This window comes from Clytia hemisphaerica, unplaced genomic scaffold (genome assembly GCF_902728285.1).
Source record: "Clytia hemisphaerica strain Z4C2 unplaced genomic scaffold, Clytia hemisphaerica genome assembly, whole genome shotgun sequence".
Lineage (NCBI taxonomy): Eukaryota > Metazoa > Cnidaria > Hydrozoa > Leptothecata > Clytiidae > Clytia > Clytia hemisphaerica.
Genome location: NW_027103840.1, coordinates 121,026 through 138,841, shown reverse-complemented (window position 1 = coordinate 138,841; position 17,816 = coordinate 121,026). Strand labels below are relative to the sequence as shown.

The window sequence follows — 17,816 nt, the reverse complement described above, 5'->3', positions numbered from 1 at the left end:
TGAAATTCCGAGAACGAAAGCGTATTAACGAACGTCAAAATTTTTGCTAAAATTCTATCTTCTATTCTAGCCTAATTGTTATTGAAAATCAGGGCACTGATTGCGCTCGAACGCGGCTCGTGATGTTCGTGAGTAATAATATTGTTCCTGAAGTAGATATCACGAAAACTTTGAATTACTGGAAAACTCAGGGAGTTATGCCTGATGGTTGTTGAGGCTTTTTTCAGGTCTAGGTGTATGGTTTGTGGGTGCACTTCACTATGATAAAGGACAAAAAAACCATACGAATAAATTGTGAAGGAGGCATCTCCAATTCAGTTGTTTTTCCATAGAAATAACGCCTACCTTCTGTTGAAAAAGATAAGGAATTTCAGAACGAAGAAAAATAGAGAGTGAAAACAGACGGACGGGGCGGGAAGAAAAAAAATATAAAAAAATCTTGAAAAATATCGAAGCTGAAAAAAGATAAGATAGTTCTATTTTTTATTGTTGTGATAAGAGGAACGTGAAAAACGAAGAAATTCTTCATCAAGATTTGTTTTGTCGAGAGGGTGTATAAACATATTTGAATTTGTTTTCATTTTTCTTTTCCAACCGCCGTACTGAGGCTGATTAACTTTTTGTGGCCTCGAAATAATGGTGAGAAGTTTATTATTACTGTTATACTGTTATCATTCTTCGAAAATATAATATTGATAATTATTGGTTTCTCAATTTCCTAGTCTGCTTCCTCGGTTCTTCTTTTTCATTTTGTAAGCTCTACAGGATTTCAAGGCTAGTACTGCCCACGTTGTTTTAACTATTTAAATTCATAACAATGTTTCAGTAGTCAGTGCAGTAGGAAGTATTGCGATATCGGGGCGGGGGTCTGGGCGGGCTTAGGTTTTTGGACTGACAGCTGCGGCACTGGTAGTATTGAAGTGGAATCAGTCGTTTTTCGCTAGCTGGGTTGATATTAGGTTTAGTGAGAAGCAGAAATATTGCAATTTTTCTATTCCACCTCTAAACCTGTATTTAACGGATTTGCTCTACTTCTTCTTCTTCAGGGTATCACTAAAGAGGGTTTCTCCACCACATCACAAAATTATCAAAATCAAGATTCCATTGCGAACGTTAAACGCACTAACAGATCGGTTGATAAAAAAGCAACAACTGTCAAGCGTGTCAGCACTTCTAACAAAAACATAAGAAACTCAACACCAAGACCACCGCCCATTTCTGCTGGCAACAACAAGACAAACCAATTTACCCAACAGAGCTCTACAAATCCTTCAGTGAAGAAACCTTCGATTGAGAGACAAAGGAAAACAGCTGTAGTAGGAAAGGTAAGGGATAGACACGATCATATCTTCTATACAAGATCACTAAAAAAGGGAATACAGTGATACCTTCAATTAGCGGACACAATGGGGAATAGGGTTATTGACGACTAATTAGAAGTGTCTGCCTTTTAGAAACTTTTCAATTATGTGCTCTAATTTTGGTATAAGGCACTGTTAAGGGGTTACTAGTAAGTATGTATAATTTTGGTCCGAAGTGCTTTTCTAGAGACACTAGGACATGAAAGAACAAGAGAATGATTATTCAAATGCAACGATTTAGTTTTTATGAATCATAGTAGTCTTGAGGTCCCTATAATTTATCATTTTTATGACGTAAGAAAATTCAGCGACTGGATAAAGGGAGCGCTCTAAAAGTCTATAAGCAATTTGTTCAAAGAAACTTTGAAGTATTTAAGAAATAAATAGTTTTGATAAATCAATCCTGTCTAATTTTCAAGTCTGTAATCAGTGACCGTTAATGTTAGAGAGGAAAGAGTAGAGTTTTTGCCCTTTCGTACAAAAAACTTTTTCCACTAATTGGAGAGTGACGATCTTTAGGAAAAGGATTCTAGGATTTGACTAGGAAATGGCCGGCCATTAATTGGAGGTTTTACTGTAGTTTAGGAGGCGAAATAAATTTGAAAACGCAGTGGCGGAGATGTTTACAGTTTGTTCCAATTTCTACCATAATTTTTTCCCTGCTAATCAGAAGTGTCCGATAGCAATGTCTAGATAAGCATATTTGATCCGCTTTTTAAGGTCGCTATAAATAGCTCATCAAATTTCGTTGGACAGAGATTTCATACTTTCCTTAAAGGTGTTTATCTCCAGTACGCCTACTCTGTCAATAAACAAGGTGTAAAACTGAGCAGAGTATCCTGTATTCCGACCTTTTAATCCAAATAAGCCTTAAAATAAGCAAATAATCTAAAAATAATTTCAACTAATATTCCTATCAAATAATTTCGCATTCTGTAAAGGTCAAGTTCAAAATCACGTATCCATAAACTGTCAGAAGGAGCGTACCTGAAGGATAACGATGATAAACTCTTTGTAGCCACATAGTATGAACCCCCCCCTTTTTTAAGGGGGGGGGGATCCAAGTTTTCAAGGAAGGCTTTATAGGGGGGGATGGGCAGTTTTCCAGTTAAAATGCGGGTCAAATAAAAATTGGGGGGGGGGATAGTAACTTTTTGGTTCAAAAATTTTTTTTTTATGTTATATGTTGATTTAAGTCTAGTGTTTTCAAGTTCATTGACTATTGGTACGAATTCACACTGAAAAATATATTTCATTCTTCAAAATTCTTCCCCATTACTGGGAGTACAAATTATATGCTGGGGGCTTGGACCCCTGTAAATGGTGCGGGATCAAAAAATTTTAAAAATAGGGGGGATACCTTTATAGGGGGCGATGAAATATTAATGGGGGGGTTCAGACCCCTCTGCACACTATGAGCCATCACGTGGAAACCACTCTGGAGGCGATGAGCTGTAACTGCTGACATGGTTTTCATAACATATGTTAGAATAAAAACGTTCACACGCAGTGGCGTTGTGGGAAAATTTATCTGGAGGGGCCAAAGTCATTTTTTTAAACTAGCCGGTACCCGGCGTCGCACGTCGGTTAAGCTGTAGCTGAACGCACTAAATGTCCTTTGGATGTTGAAGCTGGCTTAAAACGATGAAATGAATAAAAAGATATCTTCAAAGTTTGACTCTAACCCTCCCCAGGAAAAAGCGGGAAAGCCACAAAGAATAGGGCAACTTTGTTTTTATCAGATTTAAAAAGATAAATAAGTCAATTCTAAATTGATTTTTTTTAAACCCTTGTCATAACTTTTCGAATTTAAACATATAAAATGCCGTACACAGTTTTTAACAGTATCAACCACTTGAATGTTTTTATATGAAGAAAGAGATTGACAAATTTCTTCTCTCTTGTTTTTTATCGCCCTTTGAATGCTGTTATTGTTCGACAAACTTTTTAAATTTATGTTTTGATTTACATTTGAAATGTTCTTTTCTATAAAAGAAACTTGTTTTGTTTTGAAAACTCAAGTGAGTTACGGCATGTCCAAAGCAAAAGTGAACCAGTTCCACTCACTTTCAAAATGTCAAACATAGCTGGAAAGAAGCACCTTGTGATGTAGATCAACGTGATAGGTGTTAGAAAAATTTAACTTGAGGCTATAAGAAGTTATAGCCCAAAAACCTGTATTATGACGTCATAAACATTACATAACATTACGTCATAAAACTAAAATTTTGAATATCTCGTGAACTAAAAGTCATATAAACGTCAAATTTTGACCACAAATAGATATTGATGTAAGAAAATTTCTGAGTTAAAAATCTTTTGAAAAAAATGATGACGTCATTTTTTATAGCCAAAAATCGAAAATGGCCTTAAAATGCTGACGTCATCATTTTTCAGGAGATTTGAAAATTTTACTTCTAGAGAATTATGATATATTTGTTCTGTCAAAATTTCATATTGATATCATTAATAGTTTATGAGTTATTTAAATTTTAAGTTTTGTGACGTAATGTTACGTAATGTTTATGACGTCATAATACAGGTTTTTGGGCTATAACTTCTTATAGCCTTAAGTCAAATTTTTCTAACACCAATCACGTTGATCTACATCATATGGCGCTTCTTTCCAGCTATGTTTGACATTTTGAAAGTGAGTGGAACTGGTTCACTTTTAGCTTGGACATGCCGTAACTCACTTGAGAAGAATTCGAATGTCATTAATAAATACGATCGTTAAATAAATTCGAAAACATTTCAAACAAAAGAAAAGAGAAAAGCAGAATCAGGCAAAGCTTAAAATTAAAATTACTAAATGTAGATGGGCCTTAAATTTCAAAACAAAGGCTGAATAAAGTTTAATTTCTACGTCAGATGGCCGTAATGTAGAGTTTTTTGATTCAATAATTATCGAACAAAAAACCAAAGTGGAAACAAGAGAAATAGAGACAAAGTATTGCGTTCTGAAATATTTATTGTCGAAACGAGTTGAATGTAAATGAAAATGTAATTTAAGTTTTTGCGTTGCTGCGTGGCTGCGTCTTGATGTAGGATTTGGGGTGACGTTGGGGATGTACCATGCAATATAACTGATAACTTAAACGCCTAGGGCTGCGGGACAGCCACTGAGGGTGCCGCGGGACGGCTGAGGTGCGTAGCCGGGAGCTGTGAGCGACCTCGTAGCGGGTACTGCGTGGCAGTGTAGTGTCCTTAGCTTAATACCGTTGGGACTTACGGTATGTCGTGACCTTAAAGTCCCGGGGGGACTTGTCGTGTGTGCCCGTGAGGCAGTGTGTACTTGATCTAAACTAGCCGCTAACTATAAGTGTAAGGGGTTACGAAGTAACCCACACCCCCAAAACCACCGCCAAATCTAACATAGGATCGCCATTACGCATAGACGTTTATGATCGCTATGGGTCCCGAGACAGGTCTTAGGAGTAGATACGATGATTAGGGTCGTTGCCTAAACCAGAGGTAGGCCAAGGGTGATTAAAAAGACACATGATGCTGTGAGACGGCACGAAAAATTAAAACTTGAGCCGCGGGACGGCATAATAAAAAAAGACTGAAATTTAGCCGCGGGACGGCAAAATAAGCTGCGGGACGGCATGAAAATGAAGAGCTAAACCGCGGGACGGCATAAAATTTGGCAGTTGAGCTGCGGGGACGGCACGATAAAATACATTTTTGGATGGAAATTGAAAAGATAAGGCCGCGGGAGGCATGATAAAGTTGAAAATCTAAGTTTGGGGCGGCATGAAAATTTTAAAACTTGAGCTGCGAGATGATGTGGTGAAATGAAAATTCAAGCCACAGGGTAGCATGATAAATGAAGAGTTAACGCGGACAGCATGATAAATTGAAATTTAACCGCGGGACGGCAAAAGTTGAATTTTGAGCTGTGGGACAGCATGACAAAATGAAAAGTTTTGTGGTAAATCAAGTTTATTCATGAATTAAAAGATTCTCGCATAAAAGGATAGCGACCAAATGTAATATGCCTCTTAAACTGACTATGAGCACGGTAATTATCCCCCAATGGACAGTTTTGGAGGTGCTTACAACACCAGCTCAGCTTCGACAGCTTCATAGTCTCCCAGAGGCATTTGTAGACCGCATGCTAATTAGGACTGAGGAATTACCCAAGGAGCAATATGCAAAATTCCAGCCAAATCGAATCACTCTAAAGTATCCTGTAAACTAAGTAAACTAAGTAATGGTGTTATATATTGGCGTATGGGTGGAACACCTTGAATCATATCACATTGAAAATGAAGAAAAACTAACCCAGGGATTCACCCAAGGACCATGATTGCAAATTTTTGCCTTTCAAACACTTCAGAGATCCCCAGTATGTCCAAATTTCGACTTAGTTCTCAGCCTTTAATTGGTGACCCTAAAACTAAATTGCAAAATTGAAAAATTGCCCCAGTGAATTCACCCAAAGTGCAATGTGCTCGAAATTGAAGCGGATTCAGACAATTTGGAGGTCTCCAGCCTGCCCACATTTTTGTAAGTTTAGGACAAAAACCAGTAACCCCACCCCCAAAATCCAATAGAGTATGAAGCACACCCAGGGATACACTCAAGAAGAATGCCCCAAGGACTCACTCAAGGAACTACATGTACAAGACTTTAGCAAAATCAGCCAACTCCCAAGAAGAATGAAGGAGAATGCCCCAAGGACTCACCCAAGGAGCTTAAATGTACAAACTTTAGCAAAATCAGCCACCCCCCAAAAAAAATGAAGAAGAATGCCCCAAGGGCTCACTCAAGGAACTACATGTACAAGACTTTAGCAAAATCAGCCAACTCCCAAGAAGAATGAAGGAGAATGCCCCAAGGACTCACCCAAGGAGCTTAAATGTACAAACTTTAGCAAAATCAGCCACCCCCCAAAAAAAAAAAAAAAAAAAAAAAAGAAGAAGAATGCCCAAGGACTCACTCAAGGAACTACATGTACAAGACTTTAGCAAAATCAGCCAACTCCCAAGAAGAATGAAGGAGAATGCCCCAAGGACTCACCCAAGGAGCTTAAATGTACAAACATTAGCAAAATCAGCCACCCCCCCAAAAAAATGAAGAAGAATCCCAAGGACTCACTCAAGGAACTACATGTACAAGGACTTTAGCAAAATCAGCCACTCCCAGAAGAATGAAGAAGAATGCCCCAAGGACTCACCCAAGGAGCTTAAAGTACAAACTTAGCAAATCACCAACCCCTAGGTCCTGAGCATGCATCCAGATGACGACCGACATCGCACATGCACCCACGTACACCCACACACTGACAGACACACTTAATTCCAAATAGCTCAACTGAAGTTGAGAAAGTCTAAATAAAAAACGGGATAGTTGAACCATGTTGAAACTAGCAGGGAATCCAGCTAGGGTGAGGCATAATATAGTCGTGTGCTATTAGAGATGCATGTGGGAATGCTGGACACGTATAGATGGGACAACAAACTCTAAAAAGAAACGACTCACCCGCACGCTTGGAGTTGTTGATGGAATCTAGGTCGCAACAGGGCAGGCTGGCAGGAAGCACTCTGCTGATTGGTGGTAGGTTGACAGACAAGCCCAGGCGCGTTACGGCCACAAATGGATTGGGAACGGTCTCGAAGGTCACCACTTTCGCAGATTCTCCCTCACCAGGTCGAATGTAACACACAAGAAAGGGAAGTTGCAATGTCATCCCAAAATTTGGTGATACATGCACGACAGAATGCCAAATAATTTACACAAAGATGGTTCCAACTAAGACAGGATCAACGAGTTACAACAGCTTGATTAAATTTACAGGATAAATTTTCCAAGAATCCACATGACTTCACTCATCAAATTCCAAAACATTATGATTTTAAAAGAATGTGTTTCGATTTTCGGTCACGGTTTACAGGCTAAAATTCAAGATGGCCACCAAGCGGGCGTATGTTTGATGCGTAAGGGCGTAAGAGCCGTGGTGGGCGTAGCGTTAGTCGCTTCCTCGAAATTAACATGAGCTAATGCTTAGCTCTAACTAAACAGGTAAACAGGCTCTATCCGATCTGTCAATCAAAACTAACTTATCGAGAACAAAACATTGCTTGCAAAATCTTTTGCAAATGGCGTGAATCCAATAGAACAAATTTGTGGAGCAACAGACTAAAAGTCATAATTCTAAAACACAAACAAAGCGAAAACGAAAGTGGTAACACACAGACACACAAAGCACCGCTATTAATATATAGATGGCGCCCCCCCCCCAGATTTTCCAAAGTGGTGTCCCCACCCACGATTTTCTAAACTTTTACTAATTCATTTGTCCAGGCATACTTAGGAAGGAAATATTTAGTGGATAAGAGTAGATATATCTTGGATGAATGGAAAAGGGAAAAACAGGCCCCACCATGGTTGGGGCCGACTAGAAAATTTTTTTAAATCGACTGCCAAGGTACAAATTTGACACTTGCTAGAAGTGAAAAGAAACTCAAAGAAACAATGTGTAATGCGAGCGAAGCGAGTGAAAAAATTGATGTTTTATGATTTCAATATTGTTGTCAGTATATTGGTCTTGGGGCGCAGTTAGATTTTCATTTAATAATGCTTTAATATTGTACACAAAAAACTAGTAAATTAGCTAGATTGCAAAGAAGTTACCAATTAACTGTATTGCGAGCGTAGCGAGCGCAAAAAATTGCAAGTATCTTAAAATTATCTCAGTAAAATTGGTCCTGGGCGCAATTTAAGGCGCATAAAGTATGATTTTTAAGATTGGGGCGTTTAAAAGAAACTCTTTTGGCGCCCCTTGCTCTTCGGGGCCCTTTCAAAAAAGCTCCACTGGGGGGGGCCATGGCCCCCCTGCCACAACGCCACTGCACACAAGTCCATTCTTTTAACGTGTGCACTAATGAAAAAAGAAGAAGAAAGAATTACTTTTACTCTTCAGTGCTAAAAAATTAATTTTCGGTACAGAGGCACTTTGAATCCTCCTGATCTCAGATCTATACAATTATTCTCACATAAAATGATTGTTGGATTGAAGGAAAAAACAACAAAAACGAGGATTTTTGAATCATCGTGCAACCTTCTAGAAAATGTAACCTTTGATATAGAAATAGACTCTTTTGTTCCCAGCTCACCAAAAACTTTGCATCTTCTCCCCAGGGAAGAGAATTTAGTATATTTTTACATGATATTTTGGGCTAATTTTTCCACTCACACCAAGCCTTTGAAACAAGGGTCTAATATATATTGGTTGACCGTTTTTACTGTGCGGCACAATGTTTTGATTTATAAGTGGTTTGGAAAGTGAAGCTATGTTTTACGTTTTTCTGGAGTTCGAGAGGGTCCTTCAATATCACTGAAAAGTCCTCGAGGAATTCAAAAGTGCATAGTGGCGAACGTTTCAGCTTTCACCAAACATTACATCATAATTTGTACCGTTGGAAACAAATCAAATGAAGCAAGGTGATCATTATTCTGTCATTTCGAAAATATTTTGTTAAACGGGTGAGGCACTTAACTATACATAGATACCGAAAAATAAATAACCAAAAAGTTACGAAAATCCGTCCTTAGAATATTTTACACCGCTGTCACGTGCTTAGACGGAAGTAATGTCGAAATATTTTGTTTAAAAAAAGTTCGAAATTTTCTCATCATGAGATGTTACTGTGAAACGACATGAATTTCCATATCAGATAAAAATGACGTCTAAATTTCTTGACTTTATCATATTTTTGTCTGATGTGTACAGTTTGAATGTTTTGTCGTAGCATGTAACCACATCAAAGGAAAAGACTTTTTCTAATGCACTGTTTACACTAAGATTTGGTATTTTTGTAAAATTGTCAAAAAGTAAAGGAGTTTTTTTCAAACGATTCGATTACTTCGAGGTTAAGTTTTGAAATTAAAAAGTTTTACAATTGGTGAAAGGACTCGTTCTTTTACGTATTGTTAATTTGTTGTTATTATGCGGGACTTTTCTTTAAGCCTTTCACCGTAAGCCCTTAACGGAAAGACCATAATACTTTTTGTAGTCTGATATCGTGGGTCGTGTATCAATCTTTGAATTCGTGGAAGCTTTGGAATGCCATATTGTCATAGTTCCAAAAAACCGTTGTTTTTCGTTAAAATAACGTCATACGATGACGTCACTCAATTGTCTGTTAGGTAGCATGGCTGAGGGCTTAAGGTCAATTCATTTGTTCCTGTTTATTCATGCAAGGCCTTTGTTGCGAAAAAGGTGTCAAAAATTCCCCTTTTTAAAAGGTGGTCATATTATGATGTTATCTTAGCGTGTGTCTTGTATCGTTATTGCGCAACGTAAACAAGCTCTTTGTTTCTCATTTCAAAGCTTGATTTACACTTTGTAAGTTTTATTTTGATCACATGTCATTCTATTGTCATGCTTTGTTGTTTATTGACGTTTCATCCTTTGCTTTGAACTCGCCATCATAAAAGATGTGAACTTTGAAATTTGAAATGGCTATTCTGAAAAAATAAGGTTTGTATCTCTACCGAGAGGATCGAGTTTGAGAAGTATCGTTTTGTGTGTTGATATTGGAGAGGTTTTATCAAAAGGGCTTATTGGATTTCATTTTTTTATCATTTTGTGAACGTATCATATGGCAATAGAAAAGACAACAATTCTGCAGGTATGACGGCCAGGTTACTGTTTTATAGTTAAGTCATACTTACTTTACCTATAGGCGAATCATTTAGGGCCAAAACCGACACCGTACACTGTACACCGTCATTCGATATAATGAGTGATTCCTCTGATCTTCCGTCCTGGATAATCGGTTATGTCTGTAGAAACTAATGTGGTGATCTGACCTGGTTGTTCAGTCAAAAAACCACACTGCTTTTTGCTTTAAAGGAATAATCAGATGGTTTCAGATATTTGGCATGTGTAATCTTTCTATTGTCCTGAGCAATACCTCAAAATATTTTTACCTCAATATTTTCCAAAGTTGAGGTATTTAAGTTACAATTTTTTGACTTTTAGTAAGAAAACAATTATTAACAATAATAATTTCACATTATGATATCTCGACTTTGGAAAATAGTTACCCAAACAAGCTTGGAGGTTTTACTTAAGCCCACATAAGCTTTCTGCCGGCCAAATATCTCAAACCATCTGATTATCCCTTTAAAACGAATCTGCTTTGAGATCAGGTTCAGCCGATCTTATTTGGATAGAGAGGGGAATTTCGAATGAAAGATCCGTTGTTGTGATTTAAAAATTAAAGTGTCATATAATGACGAAATGAAATTTGAACAGTCGTGATACAAAATACTTAGCTTAGCGTAAAATGTACCCTTTCAGCAATGAATGTTTTGCTTTGTTTGTCGAGTTCATGTTATAACTTTTTGGGTAGAATTCATTCGAATTACAATATTATATGTTTGATATATTTTTGAAAATCTGTACTATCAACTAGTGTCAGGCCTTGAATATGCAAATGTTCGTTTAAGATATATGTTATCTGTGAACTATTGAGCCTCTGCGAGTGGAGTTTAGCTCATTTTATTTTAACTTAGTTACAGATTTATACATTTCACAATGCAGATTAAAATTAGCATCGGGGCAAATCTGATACCACTGTCCATTGAAAACTCAATTTATTAAATCAGAGATTTGGGAAAAGAGGATAAGAATTGCGCTATTCAGCTATAGAAATATAGGCTAGGGAACCTTTTGTTCTATTGAAATATCTGCGCCCGATCGATTGTTTTAGTTCTGAACCAATCGGAGCGCTTGATTATACTATGCGCACAAGACTAGAAGTACAAACAGAAAATGGCAGCCGTGGTTGATATCGAAAGTGAAATAAAAATATTTTTAATATCGGGTATTTTGGTATTTTTTTATAAGCATTTTCCATTTTGGACAGGGCGGATACAGTGTTAGTCGAGCCAAAAACTTTCAGTTTTAACCAAAATACTTTCCTCAAGGAATGCTCGAACCGATGTCACATATTATTTTGTAGAAATAGAAATAACTACTAATAAAGAATTTAAAATTTATTGCATTCAAACACAAAAAGAAGCTGGTAAAACGAATAGTTTTTCATTACTTCTCGGGCTAAAGTGTTTTGACAATCATATAAACATAAAAAGAGCTAGCTTGGTTGAATATTAAAACAATGAAGGAGAAAGGAAGGAGAAGGGAAGGAAAATAAACAGGACTGAAACAATGGCAATTCATGATATCAATGACAAGAAATAAAAAATATCATGAATTTTTTTGTAAGAACTTTTTGAAGTTTACACAACAAAGCGAAAAATCATAGCAATATAATACAAAACAGTAATACACAAAAGAATACATTAACAAAAATTATACAAAAATCTTTATTTGGTCGCGTTTTGTAATAACAAAAAATAATAATAAACTGTTTAAATTTCTGGACCAATTTGATTCTAATTGTCAATTTTATTTGTCTTATTGCTTTCAAAAAGTTACTTAAATAATTGCAAGAAAATTAATTACAATAAAAAAACTTTGACTTGATCCTTCCTCACTACAAGCACCTTGGAAAATAAACATATATTGTGAAACAGTATATGAAAAATCGGTCACTCTTGGATTTAGGGGGGGGCTCACTAATTCCAATAGAGGTGTGATTCTAAGATAAAAAGCAATTTACCCTTTCAAATAAAATTTTAGAGAAAAAAAGTATGAATATAACCAGACTGTTCATCAATGCTCAAGAAAAGAGTATTTCATAAGATGAATAATTATATAATGTGATGTATGAGAATAGTCCAGTGTCCACTTCCAATTCCAAACTGGAATTTCTATTTAAAGCATTTTTTATATCTATATGGTTGGTTCATATCAATTATCTTGTAATTGTAGTCTAGCCCCATTCTGGTGTCTTGTTTGGGACTATTTGCGTAATCAAGCAGGAAATCCTGGGTTGGTCTAAAAAGCAGGGTAGCCAATTGGGGTAGCCAATTGGGCTAGGTTGTGGGGTACCTAAATATTTTACAGACCAGAATAGAAATACCGAAAATGAATGCATAGAACCACATTTTACTGACCAGGGAGCATGAATCTGATTGATACTTAGATTGATCATGTATGATTCCAAAGATAAACAAAGATATAAATTACCACGTGTTAATGCACGAGGAGTAAGAAATAGAGTTTCATTATAATAGAGCTATTTCAAAAGACCTTTTGTATATACCTATTATAAGCTTCCATATTTAAAAATTTTGAAAGAAATTAATTGTGTTTGAAACATCTAAACATGATTTAAACTAAACAATAGATTCAATAACAAAGGATTGTGTTAAGATATGACAAGATTAGAGATCATATGGCCCAAAGGCGATTCCAAAGCTATTATCATCGAATTACAGCTTCATGGAAATAACAATTAGAAACATAAATAAAATCTAAATCTAAAAATTGTTTTGTATATATTTTTTATTCGGGTCTGTAAATTTTCAAACGAAGCCAAGAAGGAAGACAAAATGGCGCCAGGTCTCTTGAGAAGTAACAAAGTTCAGTACCTTTGGAAAAAAGGCTATTGTGGCTGAAGTTCGAAAGGAATCTTAAATTCTATTACATGGAATCATTAACAAGATGTTGTAATAGTTATTTCCACATTAAACAGGTTTCAGATTTCAAAAGTTTAGGCAAAAAGAGGTACCCCATAACCTAGCCCAATTGGCTACCCCATTGGCTACCCTGCTTTTTAGACCAACCCGGAAATCCTGGTGAAACAGGGATAAAAAGACCTTAATCCAACTGCAAACAAACCATTACATCAGATTCCATTGTTGTTTCCTTTGAGTTTAAACATGCTTTTCACTTGTCCATCTTATTAGCAGAATTTGTTGGTGTTTGCAAAGATATTGAACCTTGTACGTGAGAAATTCAGACAAATTTTAAGCCAATTCTCATTGTATACCAACCACGTGAAGGTACAAAATAATTCATGGATCTAGGTTACTGGGGCAGTATGATGGTAACTAACCTGAAAGTATATAATAATGAAAATGGGAATTAGGATTTTTGCAGCAAGCTCTCATGAACAAATACAGAACACAAACAACATATCTTAATTCCACCGACACCAGACAAAAACCGGTGAAATAAATCTTATATAACTGGAAAATCTATTAACCGGTCAGAGCCAATCTATTAACCTGTCAGAGCCAATCTATTAACCTGTCAGAGCCAATCTATTAACCGGTCAGAGCTAATCTATTAACCGGTCAGAGCCAATCTAAACCAGTCAGAGCCAATCTATTAACCGGTCAGAGCTAATCTATTAACCGGTCAGAGCCAATCTAAACCGGTCAGAGCCAATCTACTAACCGGTCAGAGCCAATCTACTAACCGGTCAGAGCCAAACCGGTCAGAGTCATAGTTTCATAAAATTATTAGAACTTTGGTTGCAATTTTCTGTTACATACAAAAACTTGAAATTTCAACCCCAAAAAAATGTTTTTCCTCAGTAGGAGCTAAAAAGTCATCAAGGATAATTTAGCGTACTTACCAAATCCATTGTCCATTGCCATCAAGCAAGTTTTGCTAGGATAACATTATTTTTTCATCTAAACTGTAGGAAAAAAACAACATTTTTAGTCGATTTTGCCCATCTGCCCATCTTCAATCAAAATGCTAAGAAAGTTTGAAGATTTGCCATGTAAAACTAAGCTATAGGTTGTCATTTAATCAACCTTACTGCTACCCATAAAAATTATGTTTGCAACACAAAAAAAATTAATTTTATTCAACTTTAACAAACAAAAAATACACTTTTTAATATAATTTTTCAGCTATCTTTGAAGGATGTGCCAAAAAGATCTAGAAGGTGCCAATAAAAACCAAAGCTAGGCTAGTCACCTACAACCTTTTTCCAACCCAGACCACTTTATTTTGACTCTGAAAGACTTTCCAGTAAGGCAAACTAGCTAAAAATAAAAAGGTCCCATTTCACATCCAATTTTAGCATGCCTGCTTCCGCCATCTTTTTCTCAAAAAATAAAGCAAGCAGTTTCAGTTGTTTATATTAGTAGGAAACCCCTCCAAAGGAGTAAATTCAGACAGTTTTTCTTGAACTGTTATAATACTGCACATAACGCCATTTTTTTCGCAGTACCTTCTTGGCCAAGTTGTTCCCTAGCCTAGCGACATCAGACGACGCCGAATTCAATGGTCAACAATGAGAAAACAGCGAGCGGCAGCGGCGATTCTTATCCTCTTTTCCCAAATCTCTGATTAAATTAAGGGAAGGTGCTAGTTTTTACTCGAACGCAAAATTTCAAAATTTGCGCATTTGTAAAGTCACTTAAAACCTTACTGATGACTAAGCATTTTAAAGTTTGTAACTGTTTTTCCCAAACGTACAATATTGCGAAAACGCAAACCCTCAGTCCCAATCCCTTTCTTTAATCTTTTTGTTTTGTTGTTGATATTTTACAGAGCAAGCAGCCTGGAAAAACAAACATCCAAGAATGTCAACAGAACTTCAAACGTGAAGGTCAGTCAATATTTTATTTCTCTTAAAACCTTTCGAAGAAACTTTCAGAGAAAAGGAATGAGTGTATTGTAAGCATCTTTGGGCTAGATGAAATGTGTCTATATTAAGGCAACAACCGCAATTTAAGTGGTATGGTTAGTCTCATTCACGTCTTTGTGGGTGGATAGCTCTACAACATATAAATAGGTTACTGTTATTAAATTTAGAACCACTCACTAATCACTAGGAATGTCGAATGAATTTTATAAATCGATTTTGAATCAATAAGATTGATTATCTATGTTCATTGATCGAGACGGTCTTTATAATTTCTTAGAATATTGAGTAGTCTGGACTTCATAGATGAATTCGAGATGAAAGATGAAAATTCGTTTGGATAGGCCGAAACAAACTAAAGACTATTTTTTATTTCACGAGACGGACTTTTTGGAGTTTGGAAATGCGTTACACGTCGCTCGGAGCTTAATACCTTAGCGTTAGCCACAGTTAGACTGTAGTCGCCTGAAGTTGCTTATGTATCTATACCTTTGTGTTTTCGAAATACGATCCGCTGTATATTTTGGCGTTAACTGTATTACGTGAAAATCTCTACAGCTCTTCAACACGGGATTATTTTTAGTGTAATGCCTTGTTTACATATACAAGAGCTTTTTAGTAATGTCATCACACAAATATCTTTTTCCTATTTTCTCACAGCTTCGTTTATCAGATCGACAAGTAAGGATAGCACAGAAGAGAACGGTAAGGTGAATATAGACGCAATGACAGAAACATTGATATACCCCTATTTCACCAATTCAACCATGGATCAGCCTCCGAACAAAGCATTACCTTTGGTCCCAGATGAAGCACCAAAGAAGCAATTACCTTTGGCGCCAGACGATTACAGTTACGCATCTATAGAATTCCGCTCGATGGCCTTGCAAGGTAATGTTTTAGTCACAACTGCTATTGACGATAAAACAAAACCACCCTCCTCAGAAATAGTGGAGAGCGAATATAGTTACGCCCCGTTCGAACCATCCCGCCCTTTAGTAGTAGGCGTTGGAAATGCTGTCACGACGCCTATATCCGATGAGAAACCTTTGATTGACATTGGCGATTCTGAACAAGAAGACTTTCTACATCAATCCATTAATGGAGATATTTACGCCTTAGTTGATAAACCTCCAAAGTATAAAGCACCGACGAAACAGACCCCTACGACTGACTCTCGTAGGCCGTCTGCCTACGACGTAGTTGCCGATCCTCTGCCGCAGGATCCTATTCTCGAAGAACTTTACGCTTCCGTTCAGAAACCGAAACCAACGAACTCGATGACTTTAAGTAACCGACCAGCACCGTTCAACAATAATATGATGACTATGAATAATAACAATATGATTTATCCAGCTGGATTTAAACCCGGTAAAAAACGGGTTAGTGACGGAATGTTGAATACAAAATATTTTGCAAATAATGGAACCTCACGAAAACCTCCGCCAATGCCGCGACCTTATGGATTAGGTATGATTCAATTTAGTTTATTTCTTTGTACGCGTTCGGTAACAGACGTTCTTTTGCATCCCATCAAGTTCATTATTTAGGTATCTGAAAGCTGGATCACACAGAGAATATTTTATTTCAGTTGCTATAAAATTCGTTCAGATTTGATGAGGGATTAATTTGTCAGCGAATCGAATTTTGTGTTCAGGAGTTCAAGGAGACAAAAATTCATCAATATTTTGGAGTTTAGTAACCTCAGAAATGTAATTAAAAAACTTCATCTTTCAAAATTCTTATTAAAGTTTGGTTTATTAAAGTAGATCTTAGGGGAGCCTATTTCTAGTCTACTTGAAAGAGGGATGCTGTAAAATTGAAAAACCTAAAGTAGAAGGACGTCATTTGGAGACCATTTCGTCTTAGTCTGTTATTTTAACGGAGAATTTTAAATGCTAATGATGTGGGTTCCCAGTCTAAGAGGTCGAAATTTCTTTAGTTTGATGGTTTCTCCTAATTTTAGTACTTTAATTTTGCTGATTAACAATCTGAAACAAAATGACTATCACTCACTAGCTGAAAGATTTGACACACGTATGACTCGTAAGCTAGAAAATATATTGACGCTTTGATGTTAAAGTATTTTGATTTGGGCAGTGTATATAATGGGCCAAGCTGGAGTTTTTACAAGCTCTTATTCGATTTGGTTGGTCGTTAACATGTAGTAAAACAATTTTGTTACTTTTTCTAAAGAACGCGTCATCTCTATTACTTCAAATGACCAATTAGTGAAGTATCTTATAAAAACTCCAGCTCATCCCGTATATAATGGGGGTAATTTAGGAGTAAGGTAATTGATCAGTTAACCGAAAAGCTTTTCAAACATTATCTTGCATATTGATGTGATAAAAATCTGATGCGTTTTGAGATTTTTTTACATAAAAGTGAAGAGCTGGATGATATGATGTACGGCATTTCATTTTAGTAATGACAGAATCAGGTTTAGCCTGGATATCCAAGCTCAAAATTTAAGAAAAAACAAAATTTACCTCAACATACAAAGTTCTTAAATTATAGAGCTTGGTCTCCCTAGAGAATGAAAGTGAAAACCCATGTTTCCTAGCCAACCCAGGGCAGCAAAACAGAAATTAATAAAAAGCAGTCTTGCAAGATCTAAAACTATTTAAAACATCCAAAGATTACACCAAAGTCCATAAAAAAGTTTGCATGCATTATCATGACCAACCATGTTTTCTTGGAAAATGAACTTGCCTCTGTTTTCTTCTTTTTCATGTTTTCATGTAACAGAAAGCCCTATCTTCACTAGCAACTGGAGGACTATCCTATTTTTGCTTTAGAATTGCTCAACACCGTGTAGATTGGCCCTTACGGTTTTAGCGAAGTGAGCGCAAGCAAGCGGACTGCATTCTCATATGAGAATGCAAAACGCTCTAGGGAGACCAGGCTGTAAATCAGAACATAAAAT

At 36.5% G+C, this 17,816-nt stretch overlaps 1 protein-coding gene across 1 annotated transcript in view; it reads left to right on the top strand.

The window, feature by feature from the left end:
* The first annotated feature begins 1,047 nt into the window (after positions 1–1,047).
* LOC136807473 (uncharacterized) overlaps positions 1,048–17,816 on the top strand; it is a 31,893-nt gene continuing 15,124 nt past the window's right edge. Inside the window, exons 1-3 of the mRNA XM_067064053.1 lie at positions 1,048–1,325; positions 14,794–14,851; positions 15,548–16,357. Of these exons, the coding sequence (XP_066920154.1) occupies positions 15,613–16,357 (745 nt within the window). The 5' untranslated portion in view covers positions 1,048–1,325; positions 14,794–14,851; positions 15,548–15,612. The remainder of the gene's footprint in view (positions 1,326–14,793; positions 14,852–15,547; positions 16,358–17,816) is intronic.